This window comes from Theropithecus gelada, chromosome 7b, assembly GCF_003255815.1.
Source record: "Theropithecus gelada isolate Dixy chromosome 7b, Tgel_1.0, whole genome shotgun sequence".
Taxonomy (NCBI): Eukaryota; Metazoa; Chordata; class Mammalia; order Primates; family Cercopithecidae; genus Theropithecus; species Theropithecus gelada.
The window spans coordinates 71,098,226-71,113,317 of record NC_037675.1 but is presented as its reverse complement, the minus strand read 5'-3'; the positions used below and the strand labels follow the sequence as shown (position 1 = coordinate 71,113,317).

The 15,092-nt window shown below is 45.4% G+C and overlaps 1 protein-coding gene across 2 annotated transcripts in view; it reads right to left on the bottom strand.

The window, feature by feature from the left end:
* Positions 1–15,092, bottom strand: part of SUSD6 (sushi domain containing 6) — a 104,013-nt gene that overhangs the window by 6,935 nt on the left and 81,986 nt on the right. For both annotated transcript variants that reach the window (XM_025392910.1, XM_025392911.1), the window contains exons 3-4: positions 3,824–4,021; positions 2,684–2,822 (exon numbers count right to left, since the gene is read on the bottom strand). In XM_025392910.1, coding sequence (XP_025248695.1) covers positions 2,684–2,822; positions 3,824–4,021 — 337 coding nt within the window. The remainder of the gene's footprint in view (positions 1–2,683; positions 2,823–3,823; positions 4,022–15,092) is intronic.

Sequence of the window (15,092 nt, the reverse complement as noted above, 5' to 3'; positions counted from 1 at the left end):
TTTTTTTTTTTTTTGAGACGGAGTCTCGCTCTGTCACCCAGGCTGGAGTGCAGTGGCCGGATCTCAGCTCACTGCAAGCTCCGCCTCCCGGGTTCACGCCATTCTCCGGCCTCAGCCTCCTGAGTAGCTGGGACTACAGACGCCCGCCACCTCGCCCGGCTAGTTTTTTGTATTTCTTAATAGAGACGGGGTTTCACCATGTTAGCCAGGATGGTCTCGATCTCCTGACCTCGTGATCCGCCCGTCTCGGCCTCCCAAAGTGCTGGGATTACAGGCTTGAGCCACCGCGCCCGGCTCCAAAAATATTTCTACTTCAGCTGCAGTCTTCTTTTCATCCAGGACCCAATTAAGTATCATGTATTGCATTTAATTGTCCTGTCTCTTTCATCTCATTTAATCTGTTAAACAGTCCACCAGTTTTTCTTTCATTACATTGACTTTTTTGTTTTTAAGAGTCCAGGCCAGCTGTCTCAAAGAATGTCCCACAATCCGGACTTGTCTAATAGTTTCCTCAGGACTGGATTCAGGCCAATCCTAGGTGATGCTGTGTCCTTTCAGCTCATCACTTCAAGAAATACAGATGCTCTGCTGCCGGACCATATTATTGTTGCTAGATTGCTGTTAGTAGTTCTCAATTTCCTCACCTGCTCTTGGAAGTAAAATCTGTGCTACCTACACTCTGAGAGGAGAGAAGTGGCAGAGAGTTTTGGAAGGAAGGGAAAATTTGATGGGAGCACTTTAGGAAGCTGAGGTGGGCAGACTGCTTGAGACCAGGATTCAAGACCAGCCTGGCAACATGGTGAAACCCGTATCTACAAAAAATACAAAAAAATTAGCTGGGTATGGTGGCACATGCCTGTGGTCACGGCTACTAGGGAGGCTGAGGTGGGAGGGTCACCTGAGCCCAGGGAAGTTGAGGCTGCAGTAGGCCGTGATCACGCCACTGCACTCCAGCCTGGGCAACATGAGTGAGACCCTGTCTCAGAAAAAGACAAAAAAGAAAGCAGTGTGTACACGGGTATGCGCTTGATTTTTATTACTCAAAATAGTATTTGGCTTAAAAAGTAATATATGTACACAGCACAAAATTTAAATGGGGTCTACAATGAAAACCAAATCTTCCCTCAAATCAAGCAAAACTAGCCAGTTACTTTTAACAAACTTACAAGTTAACTATAGTGGGGGGGAAAACTCCCTAATTTAGATGAGATGCAGAACTGATCAGTTTGACTTTAGGTGGAAATAGCTGATTATTTCAAGTAAATAATCCCCTTCAAATTCTCTTCATCCTATTAATTAATAGCCTTTAAAAATAACTGCTAGCCTCTTCCCAAAAACAAAGCAAAAGAAAGAAAATCACACATAGTACACAGAGATTAAATCCAGCCTGGTCCTTGTCTGTAAATCCAAACTTGGAACATTTTACTGACTGCAGTTTAGTTTGGCCTTTTATGTTTGTGAGTTATAACAGTGACTGATGAAGGACTGTGAAGATATATAAAAAATGTTACTCCTCAAGAGGGAATGAGGAACTGCCAGGAAGGGCCAAGCAACTGCAGAAGCCACAATGGCCTGGAAGAAAAGTCCATCATTGGGAATCCACACAGGGCCAGCACCATCAGCCCCACCCTTCATGCTCCCACCCCTAGACAACTTGTGGCTAAAGCACTAGACTGGAAAAGGAAACTGATAAAGGCAGGCAAGAAAATCCACTTCCTCTGTTTCTCCTCAGTGTGGTGCAGTGCTTCTCAATCCTAGCTGCACAGAAAAACTGAGAAGTTTTTTATAAAAAGTGAATGCCAGGGTTCCATTCCAAACCAAATAAATCAGAATGGGAATGGAGGCCCAAGTGTTGATATTTGTTTTTCAACTCCCCCAGGTGCCTCTATATTGCAGCCAGGACTGGGAACCAAGAGTACAGGATAGTGGCTCACAAACTTAAGTGTGCATCAAAATCACCCGGACAGCTTGTTAAACAATATCACTGGGGCCTCACCCCTAGAACTTCTCATTTGGTTGATCCTAACAAGTTCCATGATCCTGATGCTGCTGGAACCACGCTTTGAGAACCACTGGTGTAGGCAAAATGACATGGCTTTGGAATTGAACAGATTTCAGTTTTTTATGGGACAGAGCGCAGTGGTGCGATCTCGGCTCACTGCAAACTCTGCCTCATGGGTTCAAGTGATTCTCCTGCCTCAGCCTCCTGAGTAGCTGGGACTACAGGTGCGCACCACCACACCCAGCTAATTGTTTTGTATTTTTAGTACAGACAAGGTTTCGCCATGGTGGTCAAGCTGGTCTCGAACTCCTGACCTCAGGTGATCCGCCCACCCTGGCCTCCCTAAGTGCTGGGATTACAGGCGTGAGCCACTGCGCCCAGCTTCAGTTCTGAGCTCTGCTGTCATCTAGAGGTATAACCCTGAGTGAATAACTTAACCTCTCTGAGCCTCAACTTCCTCATCTGCAATGTTCCTATGAGGATTAAGATAATGTATGCAAAGCAATAAGCACAACGGTAGGCACATCTAGGAGTTTAACACATGGCAGGGTCCTCCCCACTCCCTGGACACACACAGATCCACAGAGATTGGCAGGCCACTAGCAACCCTCCACCAAAGACTGGCCCCCACAGTGATGCTTGCACCTGCCTGTCTCACAGCAGCTCTGCCACTGGGCTCACCTGCTATGATGGAAAGACTTCAGCTTTGGCTGCAGCAGCACAAACAGCACCACGAGGAGGAGAATGAGCGCCACGGAGCTGGCAGTAGAAGCCACTATAGACAGCGTGGGGACCCCAAGTGATGTGTGGGTGTCTTTATCTATAAAAACAAGCCATCATCAGAAGGGTTTTGTACCCAAATACACAAAACAGCTGACGGGCCCCACAGCTGATCTTGTCAAATGCCTCCTGAATGAGGCAATATAGACATCCTATGGACAGGGTCATTTCAGGAATAACAGCTTACAATGACCTATATATACACAGTTCTCCTGGAAAAGGACCATTTCCCTATCCTGTTTCCTGAATAAAAATTCCCTTCACTTCCAATCTTTGAGGTCCATCTGATACATAAACTCACTTAACACTAGAGATTTTACCTTTATAAGCCACTTTGATCCCATCCTCAAAAGCAAGTTTGTAAACATGGACCATTTAACTGGGCACATCCTTCCACCATCTTAAGTTCTACCTATGTTCTCCCCAAGTGGCAGGATTAGTTTACAGAAACTGGGCTGTAATAAAACCTTGTCTTAAGATCCACAGCTTTAATTGTAACTCTCAGGTTGGTTCCCACCCACTTGTGGGGTGTCGTGGGTTAAACATGCTCTGGTCTTGAAGCCTGAGTGGGAAGCACAAAGATGGTCATGTGACACACTTTCCTGCAGTTGGCTTTTCCTGTCATGCAAGACAGGAGGAAGCAGGAAGGGTGGGAAGTCTTTTGTCCAGCTGGTCTGTAGCTCCATTCAAGGAAAAATGAAATGGAAGAGACACTAGAGAAGGTATTAGCATTGTGCTCACTGTGAGAGCAGAACATGGCCAAGGATCACCAGCACTTGGTCAGGCGAACGAGATCTTGAACATCAAAGAGGCTTTACAGAGCACAGCAGATGGCTCAATGAAATGCAATAGGACATGCACCAGCAACCTCAAGTATCTTCCATAAAGACATGAAGACCCAAGAAAGGGAGGCTGCAGAGCATCAAATGGGGCTGGGCTGCACCACAGCAAAGGGTGCTCTGGAGGAAGCATGCATTGTGTCCTGTGAGTTAACAGAAAGCAGAACCCCAGCAGCATCCCTTTTTTAACTGCCAGACTGACCCTCGTTGAGACGGCAGCTAATCTCCATGGCTGGTTTCCACTCGCCATTCTTACACGTCAGGTATTTGTAATCGCCCTTCAACATGTAGCCTTCAGCACACAGGTATTCGATGACACTGCCCGCTGTCAGGGGGTCTCTGCAGGGCCGGGGGTGGCAGATGTAGCCACCATTCTCTGGCTCCGGTGGTAGGGGGCACACTGCAAAGACAGGGAGAGCGCAGGGGTACAGTGGTGAGGTATACAGTAGGAGTCTGCTCTCAGTGACACAGCTCTGAAGGCCTCCACAGGAAACACAAGAGGAGCAAAGAACCCTTTCCTTGGAGGAGTTGTTAACCAAACCCTGGAAACTCAGGCTGCCACTGACAGAGGGGAAGTACACTGGCAACAGGGGAAGTGTGGCTGCTTGCAACATTTCCCCTCCCTCCCCACCATGCCTTAAGAGAATTCCATCCATAAATTAACGGCCGACTCTATAAAGTCTTGAACCTATAGAGATCTAGACATAATATGTTTTAATAAAGCCTGTATTATGTAATAAAGCTTGTAACACACACAATAAATCAGAGTGAAAGGAGGTAAAATGTTGGCCTTGTTTCCACTATCAATGTCAGAAAAGACTCCATAATATAATAAAAACATGCACTCTTGGCCTGAGAGGGGATTTCTGATGGATTCCCTGGGAGGCTTCCCAAACCCCCTGTGCATCTTCCATTCTCTGACTATAGTAGTCAATGGCACCACCTGTCTCTATCCCGTAATAAATCCCACATTTTCCACTGATATACAGGACTGCCTAGTTTCAAAAGCACCTTCACCTCCTATCTTATTTGTCCTGACAACTCTGTGAGACAGCTATCATTACTCTCCTTTGAAGATGAAGACACTGAGGGCCACAAAAGTTAAGTGACTTTTAGCCAAGCTTATAGCAGGGTAAATATCAGGCTTGGGGTCACATTCAAATCTTTTGATCCTAAACTTCTGCTCTTTCCACTAGCAGACACTGCTTCTACCCCATGAGGGGCACGGCCTTTAAGGGGTATGGGTGTCAAGGTTACCTCCCCTTTGCCCTCTTGAAACTGGTTAGGGAGATGGCAGGCAGTGCCTAGGTGTGGTGGGAACGCTGACAAGTTGCAGGAATGGTAAGTCAGAGGATCTGGAAGGTCTGAGTGACCCTGAGGAGGAAAAGGACAGCCTCTGATTCCACTCTGGACACACACTGCAAAACTGAAGTCCCCAGGTGGTGGACTGCTGGGCATTACCAGCCAAAACAGTAAAAGTGGGGGCACTAAAGAATCACTGTTTGGAATGTTGGGCAAGGTAGAATGGCCAGGCAACCATGAATGCACTAAAGACCAAAAGTTTTCTAAACGAAATTCAATTTTGCTGACAAATACCCTGCCCCCATCCTGAATATCACAAGGACATCTGTATGAGAATAAGAACGGTCATTTTCTTTTTCTCATTTCCTCTAACAGGCCTGGAGTGACTGGGAGTCACACCGCAGTGCCTGACTGTCCAAGATAAGGCAGTTTCTCATCCACAAGATGGGCAGACCACACCACCCTGCGGCTGTGCGCTCACAGCCTCTCTCACCCATGCCACTTCTTTCCAATCTATAAATGGCTGTTAAGCAAGCTGACTGCCAGCCAGGTTGGGGAGCGGACACCAAATGAAAAACAGATGATGGCTCCCTACCCTCAACTTGCTTATCACTTGAGATGGGGAGAAAAGACACTTTTTCTTTTCTTTTTTTAGGTGATGCCACTAAAAAAAAATGCTATTAACAAAACAAAGCTGGGTAGGTGCCACAGGGATCCAGAGAAGTCTGGCAGCTTCTCTGAAACTAGGAGATGAGCCCCAGTAAGCTCCCCCGAGTCCCCTCTAAGAACCCAACTTGTCCCTATTCTACTCCACCACCAGGGTCTTGAACAGGAGGAAGACAAACACAAACACTCCTTCTGGTGCTCTTTAACTTTGGCTAAGTAGTTCAGAGCACTGGCCAGCTAGATTTCCAAAGAAACCTCCGCAAACTGCTTTAGCCTTTACACTTTCCCTCTTTTGTTCAGGGCAGCAGGCCTGCCACAGATCTCCCTGACTTACTCCCTGGCTCTCCTTGGACTGTGTCTAATTGGTTCATTTCCTCGGCATAATTAATGCTGAGCACCCCAGGGCAGCTTCTGAAAGCAGGCAGGACCCACGCACAAGTCCAATCTGCTGGGAAGGATAGTCTCAGGGGAAGAGCTGCTGATTCTAAAGCCACTCCTGCTTCGCTGGGTATCTCTTTCCATAAAACGCACATCTCCACAGAATCTTTGAGTGGGACCCTGGAGGTCACCTAGCACTCATGATAAGTCAAAAAAAAAAAAAGGTGAGGCCTGCAAAGAAGTGACTTGCAATTCAGTTTCATTTCAATTCAACTAATACTTACTGATTCTGAGTAGGGGATCACTGTGCTATGCTCTGAAAAAGGATAAAAACATAAGCACCTCAGGTCCTTCTTGCCAAATAGGGATATGACCATTAAGTGCACACATATATTTAAAAAATCATTCTCTTTATGGTTTCTGGTTTAAGGACATTTTCTCTACTCTGAGGTTATAAACATACTCTCCAGTATTTTCTTGTAATGTTTTAGGGATCAGGTTTTTGTTATTTAAAATACTTATACAAAAAAACAAAACAAAACAAAAAATAAAAAACAAAAAACAAAACAAAACAAAGAAAACAGACTCATGGGAAACATACACGGTATAAAATTCAAAGAGTACACAGTGAAAAGCAAGCCTTTCTCCTGTCCCCTGGTCACTTGGTTCCACTCTTCAAAGGCACTGCACCAGTTTCTACCACATTCTTCCAAAGATACTCTATATACAAATTTATTCTAACACATGTCAAATAATGTGATTTGTGCCACAAGAGACGAAGTTCAAAGCAGGAATAGGGGAGCCTAGAAAAGGATTTCCGAGGAAGGAGCATTTCAGATGGGGCTTCACTTCATCAGGAAGGGAGATGATAGTCTGAAGTAAATGCACTGAAGTGGGAAAATGTAGGTTAAGTTCAGAGAACAGCAAGTAGCCCAGTTTGGCTGGGTTGAATAATTTTTTAAAAGTCCAAAAAAATAACATGAAGAGTGATGAAACCATCTTGTAGAGGATCTTCCTTGCAAAAGGAGATATTTATAATTATAGTCAAAGAAAAGGGGAAGTCACTGAAGGTTCTTGAGAAGGGTAGCATTATAAGAAAAGCAAATTTATAATTTGATGTAAAGGGACTAGAGGTAAGAGAGACCCCTTAGATTATGTCAACATTATAGCAATCCTAGTATTGATACAGGAGCTAGAAAGAAATTATTTAGGCAGATGGTGAGGGCAAAACAGTCCTCAGCAAGGTTTCCCTTTTAAGGAAAAGCAGCCTCAAAATCGTTTCTTTTCTAACAAAGAGCAGCCTGAAAAATCAAGCTGCATAGATAAGCAAGCTGGAAGCTTGCACAGGTGAATGCCAGCAGCTGTGCCAATAGAAAAGGGCTACCTGGAAGCCAGGAATGTTCAACGTGGAAGCTCCATCTTCCCTTCTCTTTGTCACCACGTGTACAGTAAGGACCAGGCAACATGGTGCCCACCAGGTAGAGAACTTATCTGCATAAAAAAGATTAGGGTGGGACAGCCAGCTATTCTACAACTATGCAAATGGCACACCTGGTCCAACCAATCTTTCGTCCCCTACGTAAATGGTCTCCTCAAGTTCATCTATAAAACCTTCTTCATTTTACTGCAGAAGTGGCAATCCATTTTCTCTGGGATCCCTCTCTATGCAGAGAGCTCTTCTCTTTCTTTCGCTTATAAAACTTCCACTCTTAACCTCACTCTGGTGTGTCTGCATCCTAATTTTCCATGGCTGTGGGGCAATGAACCTCAGGTTCAGACAACACCACTTCAGTATGGCAAAATAAACTGAGTACAAAAATTCTTTTATGCCCATCTATGAAGGTCATAGAAAAGAAATAAGTTGAAGTATGTCATAAGATGCTGCTCCAGGTTCAAAGAAGAAATAAGGAGACCTAAGAAGAAAGGGTCCCCCCCAAAAAAAGGCAAGTCATTTTAAGACACTAAGAACATGTGAAAAGGCCGGGTACTGTGGCTCACACCTACAATCCCAGCGCTTTGGGAGGTCAAGGTGGGCAGATCACTTGAAGTCAGGAGTTCGAGACCAGCCTGGTCAATATGGTGAATCCCCATCTCTACTAAAAATACAAAAATTAGCCAGGTGTGGTGATGCACACCTCTAGACCCAGCTACTCAGGAGACTGAGGCACAAGAATTGCTTGAACCCATGAGGCAGAGATTGCAGTGAGCCGAGATTGTACCACTGCACTCTAGCCTGGGCGATAGAGTGAGACTCTGTTTAAAAAAAAAGAAAGAAAGAAAGAAAGAAAAGAAAAGAAAAGAAAAAAGAAAGAAAGAAAAGAAAAAAGAGAAGAAAAGAAAAGAAAAAGAACACGTGAAAAAATACGATCCTCTTGACCAAGAGCAGAGTCCTGGCCAACGGCAGGTATTGAAGAGGACCCTCTCAGTGATGCCTGGGAAGAACACTAAAAAAAAAAAGCAAAACTCACATGGCAAAGAAATTGCCCAAAGGCTTCCAGAAGCCACAGTCTAGGCAAGAAACTGTCTTGATCTGTGCACCAGGATCATTCTCTGACAATTCCAGGTCTGCAGAAGGAAGCTCCATACTTAACTCTGGGAAGGCAATGAACTTAACTGATGTGGCAGTGTCACATAATTTTAAAAAGAAAAGGAGAAAGCCAGACAATTTTACAGGGGGGAAAAAAATCAATGAATTATCTTTAGCTTCCTCTGCTTTCCATTCTGTCCCACAGCCACTTAGGCTTTCAGTGAGCACAGGGAGTGCACACGGTAGGCATTCAGTCAAAATCCACCCTGGTAACAATTCAGATGAGACGCAAAATGATCTAGTTGATACGTCCATCACCTCCATCGCCTCAGCCTGACACCCTCAGCAGAAACTAAGTGCTGAGGACCCTCACCAGCCCTTTTAAAGGTTCCCTGCTTTTGTTGGTTTTGCAGGCCAGCCTTTCAGAAGGAGGAGGCAAATTAAAACAAAACAAATTTTTACAACATTCCAAAACAAGCAAAGCAAAATAACCTCCAAGAAAGGCCCCCAAGGTCAAAGCACTCAATTTAACAAAGAGAACAAAATGAGGTCAAAGCATTCAATTTAACAAACAGAACAAATACTTGAGCTCCTACAAAACAAGCTGTGGAAAGTAGGGAATATAAAGATCAGTGTGACATGCGTGCAGCCTCAAAGGGATTAGGGTTGAGTTGGGGAAGGTTACATTTAAATTATCTAGAGTGCATTTTTTGTTTGTCTGTGGTGAGTCTGGCCCTGTTGCCCAGGCTGGAGTGCGGTGCCGATCTGGGCTCACTGCAAGATCTGGGCTCACTGCAACGTCTGCCTCATGGGTTCAAGCAATTCTCCTGCTTCAGCCTCCTGAGTAGTTGGAACTACAGGCATGTGCCACCACACCCGGTTAACTTTTGTATTTTCGGTAGAGACAGGGTTTCACCATGTTGACCAGGCTGGTCTCGAACTCCTGACCTCAAGTGATCTGCCTGCCTCGGCCTCCCAAAGTATTGGGATTACAGGCGTGAGCCACTGCACCCAGCCCCTTTACTTTCCTAATCAACTTGTTTTCACTTTACTCTATGGACTTTCCTAAATCATTTCTTGTGTGAGATCCAAGAATCCTCTCTTGGGGTCTGGATCTGGACCTCTTTCTGGTAACAGAACCATGCCCCGCCAAAAGCCTACGACCTAGAGAAGACAGACATGGTCACAGCCAACTCTACCCTAAACCAATGAAATGTAAGTGTTAAATGTGAAACAAGATACTCAAATATGAGCTTTTCTAATAGCCTGGGGTGTCTTTCTGGCCAGATGATCATTCTTCTGCACCCAGGGAGGGTAAGAGCCTGAGGCAAAGAAGAAAAAGTAGAAACTGAGGAGGAAGGAATGGAAGGAAATCATAAACCTAGCACAAAGCTGTCCAAAAGAAATATAACATGGCTACAGATGTAATTTAAAATGTTCTAGTAGCCAATTAGGAACATAAATGGAAACAGGTGAAATTAATCTTAATATTTTATTTAACCCAACATATGAAAAAATACATGACTGATTACATCTCAACATGTAGTCAACATAAAAATTCACTAATGAGATACTTTATATTCTTTTTCTCATAGTAGTCTGTACACTTATATAAGAGGCATCTGCATGAAAGCGACTCCATCTTGAATAGGGGCTGGGTAAAATGAGGCTGAGACCCACTGGGCTGCATTCCCAAGAGGTTAGGCATTCTAAATCACAGGATGAGACACAAGATACAGGTCACAAAGACCACACCGATAAAACAGGTTGGGCAGAGAAGTTGACCAAAATCCATCAAAACCAAGATGGCGATGAAAGTGACCTCCGGTGTCCTCACTGCTCATTATATGCTAATTATAATGCAGTAGCATGCTAAAAGACACTCCCCGACCATAGCCATGACAGTTTACAAATGCCATGGCAACACAGGAAGTTATCCTATACGGTCTGAAAAGGGGAGGAACCCTCGGTTCCAGGAATTCCCACCCCTTTCCTGGAAAACTAACGCATAATCCACTCCTTGTTTAGCATATAATCAAGAAATAACCATAAATATACTCAGTCGAGCAGTCCATGCCACACTGCTCTGTCTGTACAGTAGCCATTCTTTCATTCCTTTACTTTCTTCATAAACTTGCTTTCACTTTACTCTGTGGACTCGCCCTGAATTCTTTCTTGTGGGAGATCCAAGGACTCTCTCTTGGGGTCTGAATCTGGACCCCTTTCCGGTTACACTTATAGCACATCTCAACTCAGACTAAACACATTTCAAGTTCTCAGTCACCACATGCGGCTGCCTAGTAGTGGCTATCGTAGTGGACAGCAGAGTCTCAGTGAAGGAGTCCTTGGCCAACAGTCAAGAGGATAGGTCTGGGGATCTGAAAACAGTGGAAAAGGTTCAGAACCACACCACAGGGCATGAAATGTGAGGCTGAAGATGTGGAAAGGAGGAGGCATTTAGCACTGAGGGTCTCTCTTTTTTTTTTTTTTTGAGACGGAGTCTCGCTCTGTCACCCAGGCTGGAGTGCAGTGGCGCAATCTTGGCTCACTGTAAGCTCTGCCTCCCGGGTTCACACCATTCTCCTGCCTCAGCCTCCTGGAGGGTCTCTTAAAGTTTAGAAAAGCACTGTTTATGTGCTTATTCTCAAAACCCTTTCTTATATATAAAGGTTGTATTTCTACTTCTAATCTTCAATGGTTTGTAGAAGCAAAGAGATCCAGAGAAAAAGCAAGGTCAATACAGAAAACAAAGGTGTTTAAATGTATACTTTTGTTTGTTTGGGACATAAGATAAGGAAAACAGTAATTATTGTGAACAGATAGTTTATTACCTGTGCCAAGAACTCTTCTGAGTTCTCTCTCTACATGAAGCAGGTACTATATTTTCTCTGCTTTACAGATAAGGACAATAAGGCTTAACTGAGTTGAGTGATCTGCCTCAAGCCACACATTTGTAATTGGCGGGGCTGGATTCACCAGGAATTCTGGCTTCTAAGCTGCAAGCCTGACCACTAAGTTAAGCAGGGCCTGCTGAGGGGTGCAGGGCATCAGGAAACCTGCCAGGTTCTGTTCTGTGGCTCATTTCCCCCTTTGATGTGCTCAGCCTGCAGCTTTGGAGACATCCAGCTACTGTATACAGCATAAAAAAGAAAGAGTTATACCCTAGTATGAACAGTCTTTTTCCAAGGGAAGGTGATTCCCCTAAAGAAAGCCTCCCAGGCAAGTTGGAATTGGAGCATTCCAGACAAATACAAAGAAGAAAAAACAAGTGATCACATCTGATACGGTCAAAAGGTTTCTTCTGAAGCCTCCTAATAATAACAGCTCGCGTTCACTGACTATAGGCCAGGCACTATCTGAGCACTTTACATGTGCAACTCATTTAAGCCTCACAAAAAACCCTCTAGAAACATAACACTGCATTACACAGATAAGCAAATTGAGCCAGGGGTTGAGATACTTGCTCAATTTCACTCAGCAGGTGGGTGGCACAGTTAGGATTTGAACCCCAGAAGGCTGTATTCCCACTCCACAGCACTGGGCAGTATCAGAGGGTCTCAGAGCCAGGCTTCTGCCATACCCATAATCTGTCAAGGAGTCAGACAGCACAGTCCAGTGACAAGGACAATCTAGGTACTGCCCATAGCCTCTGGGCCTCAGTTTCAATCCACAAAGGCCCTGAACCAGATCACCTCTGAGATCTCTTCTGACATTTACAAATGTGTCTCAAGTTGGCGGGCCTCACTACCTCCCCAAGGTTCCTTCACAAAAGTCCCGCAACCACTGTGGTTTTGGATACTGCACAAGGTGTTAGGGGCTAGAGATCATCCTGTCCATGCAGAAACTCCTGCATCGGGACAGATTCCTGCTGTGGATTTGTGGTGAGAGCCGGAAAACAGGCAGGAGTCCCATTACTTAAGAGATACCTGGAGCTGCTCTGGTCCATGGCTCTGCCCAGCCTTCTGGCTTCCTGACCCCCGCAAATAGTGAAGTCTAAATCACGCTGCAGTGAGAGGGAAGTGAGATGGTTTCTCATGCCATTTGCAACCTTCCTCTCCTATGAGACAAATCTTCCCAGCAGTCAGACAGGAAGCCTATTGTCCAGCCAGGATCCCTTTTCTCATGAGAACTTCCCACTCACTGGGGGAGAGCCAGCCTGCAGTAGCTCAAGCCGTTTTCAGGGTGTGGTACCAGAGCTGGGGTGGGAGAACACAGGGAGAAACCACCCATGGCTCAGGCTACCTCCTGTGGCTCTTCCCGGGCCCCCACCACTGCCTTCCTAAAAGAGGCTCAGCCTAAGCCCTCCTCGGAAGATCAGCAACCGACAGGTGGGACAAGCCTCGGACCTGTCCATCTTGTTTCAGGTCTGGGCCCCTCAGTTCCTCCCTGTCACCTGGAGTTTTCATGTTTGAGGCACAGGTTCAATAAAAGAAAGTGCTTTTGGCACCTAAGCCTCTGAAGTCCTTAGTCATTCAGTAAAAAGCACTGTTTCTCTCCCAGCCTAGAAACCCTGACCTGAAAGCACATGCAGTCAGCTGGAATCCCACCCATCTCCAAGGTTCCAAGGCCACCTTCCCAGGCATGGCCAGAGAGAAACAACGAGTAGCACAGGGTGGAGCTTATCAGCTTGGGCTGAGACTTACACTGCCTGGGGTTGCACACGGCTCCAACAGTTACCCACTGGGTAGTCCTGGGGAGATCTGCCTATTCCTCAGTTTCCTCATTTGTAACATGGGGATTCAAAAGGTTAATCACAACTATGCAGGTAAAGTACCTGGTAATGAGTCTGTCACACACTAAGTGTTCAATAACAGCAGCTTCATTATTCCTCCTCTGGGTTCCCATTACATTATCTTCACTCCTATTTGTAACCTATCACCATGTTGCAGTCTCTGCAGGTTTTCTCACAGGTTGGTCCTTCCTCCATTTCTCCACTAACCACCAATTTGCACACCTAAGCCACAGGGCAGAGACTTGTTCTGCCCATTTTTGTATCCCTAGTACCTGACAAAGAATCCAGCAGATAGATGCTTAGTAGAAAACCAATGTGATTTGCAAAATTTTGTCATTTCAAGACACTGTCTTGTTTTCAACTGCAATGAGCCACAATGATTTTTTATTTGAGATGAGTCAATAACAGACAACGGCAAAGAGAATCCCTCTCCAGCGTACAACTTGTGTTCTCCAAATTGGTACCTAACTGTGAAAATACACTGCCTACCTAACAGGACCAGAGCCACATGGAGTACTAGCATGGTCTTGGGGGTCAGACAGATGAATCTGGGTTTGACCCAGGGGCCTGCTCTGCAGCCTTGTCACCTGCCATAACTCCTCTGAGCCTTAGTCCTTAGCAGCCAATATCCAGCTCCACAGGTTTTTTTAGTGGACTAACAAAACTGCATACTTGAAAGGGTCTTGTACTATGCCTGGCACATTATCAGGCACTGATAGATTTTCATGTAGCAAACTAAACCCTTATCTCTGATTTTTTGAATGGGCAAAGACTTTGGTAAAAAGAAAAAGGATTATTTCAGAAATTTCTGGATATTTGGAGAGGGGGCAGGCAGAAAACAGACCAGGGTAAGCACTTTGGAGGATGCTGTTTGCTCTCTCCTCGTTCCAGCTCAGTAATAAGCCAACTCCTTTTTCACTTCCCCTTCTCGACAATACAGCCCAGGCTGCTCTTGGCTGATAAATGGACTCCATATGGCCTGTTACCCTTTCACCTCCTCTTGTTCTTGCAGCTCAGGGACCCAGGGAAATAGGCTGCCAGCTGGGGTTGGGCACCCCTCCTCCTCCCACTGTTACGACTGCTACAAGAAGGGGCAGGGGGACCACTCTCCTTTATCCTGCTGCTCCAGGTACAGGGCTAGGCCACTCAATGCCCAAAGCCACTACCACCGCTAGGTCAGTACAGTGACCTACAGAGCAGAGCCCACAGCTGTCTCCTACCTCCTCCCCCAGGATGGTGGGATGACACTGGAGATAGGGAGCCAGACTATTCCACCTGTATTAGCAAGTGTTACTGTTTCCCTTGACAGTGGCAGTTAAAGGCTTAAGAAAAAGCAGAGAATGCTTATTTTTCCCTCATCAGCAATGGTCACTTCTTGTTCTCATCTCCTTTACCATATTACCTACCTGAGCTAAAGAATGTGTTTGCTCTCCCCTCTCAGAATTCCTCATCTCCCAGAGGAGGTGGCTGGTCCTCTCAAGAAAGGCCCAGATGGCTGCTTAGGGCAGCTCAGAAAGAAAGCTGATGAGCAGGTGACAACTGAATTAGGAGTCTGGCTTAGAATTTAAAACAGGGTTGGACTCTTGGGTACAAAGGCCAAAATTGTGGTTTTGTTTCCAATTCTACCATCTAATGGTAACTCCTAATGCTAAGTACAGTGCCAGGCATACACAGCACGGCCTCAAGAAACACACAGTCAAATTTAAAACAAATTTAATGATCTATGTTGCCGAAAGGATACAAGTAAGGGAGAGAATTAACATTTATCACCAGGCACTGCACTGGTACTTTAAAAGCGTTATCCTATTAAATTCTTCCACCCCAGGAAGAAGGTGGTATAAAACTTGATTTGTTCAGAAAAAACTG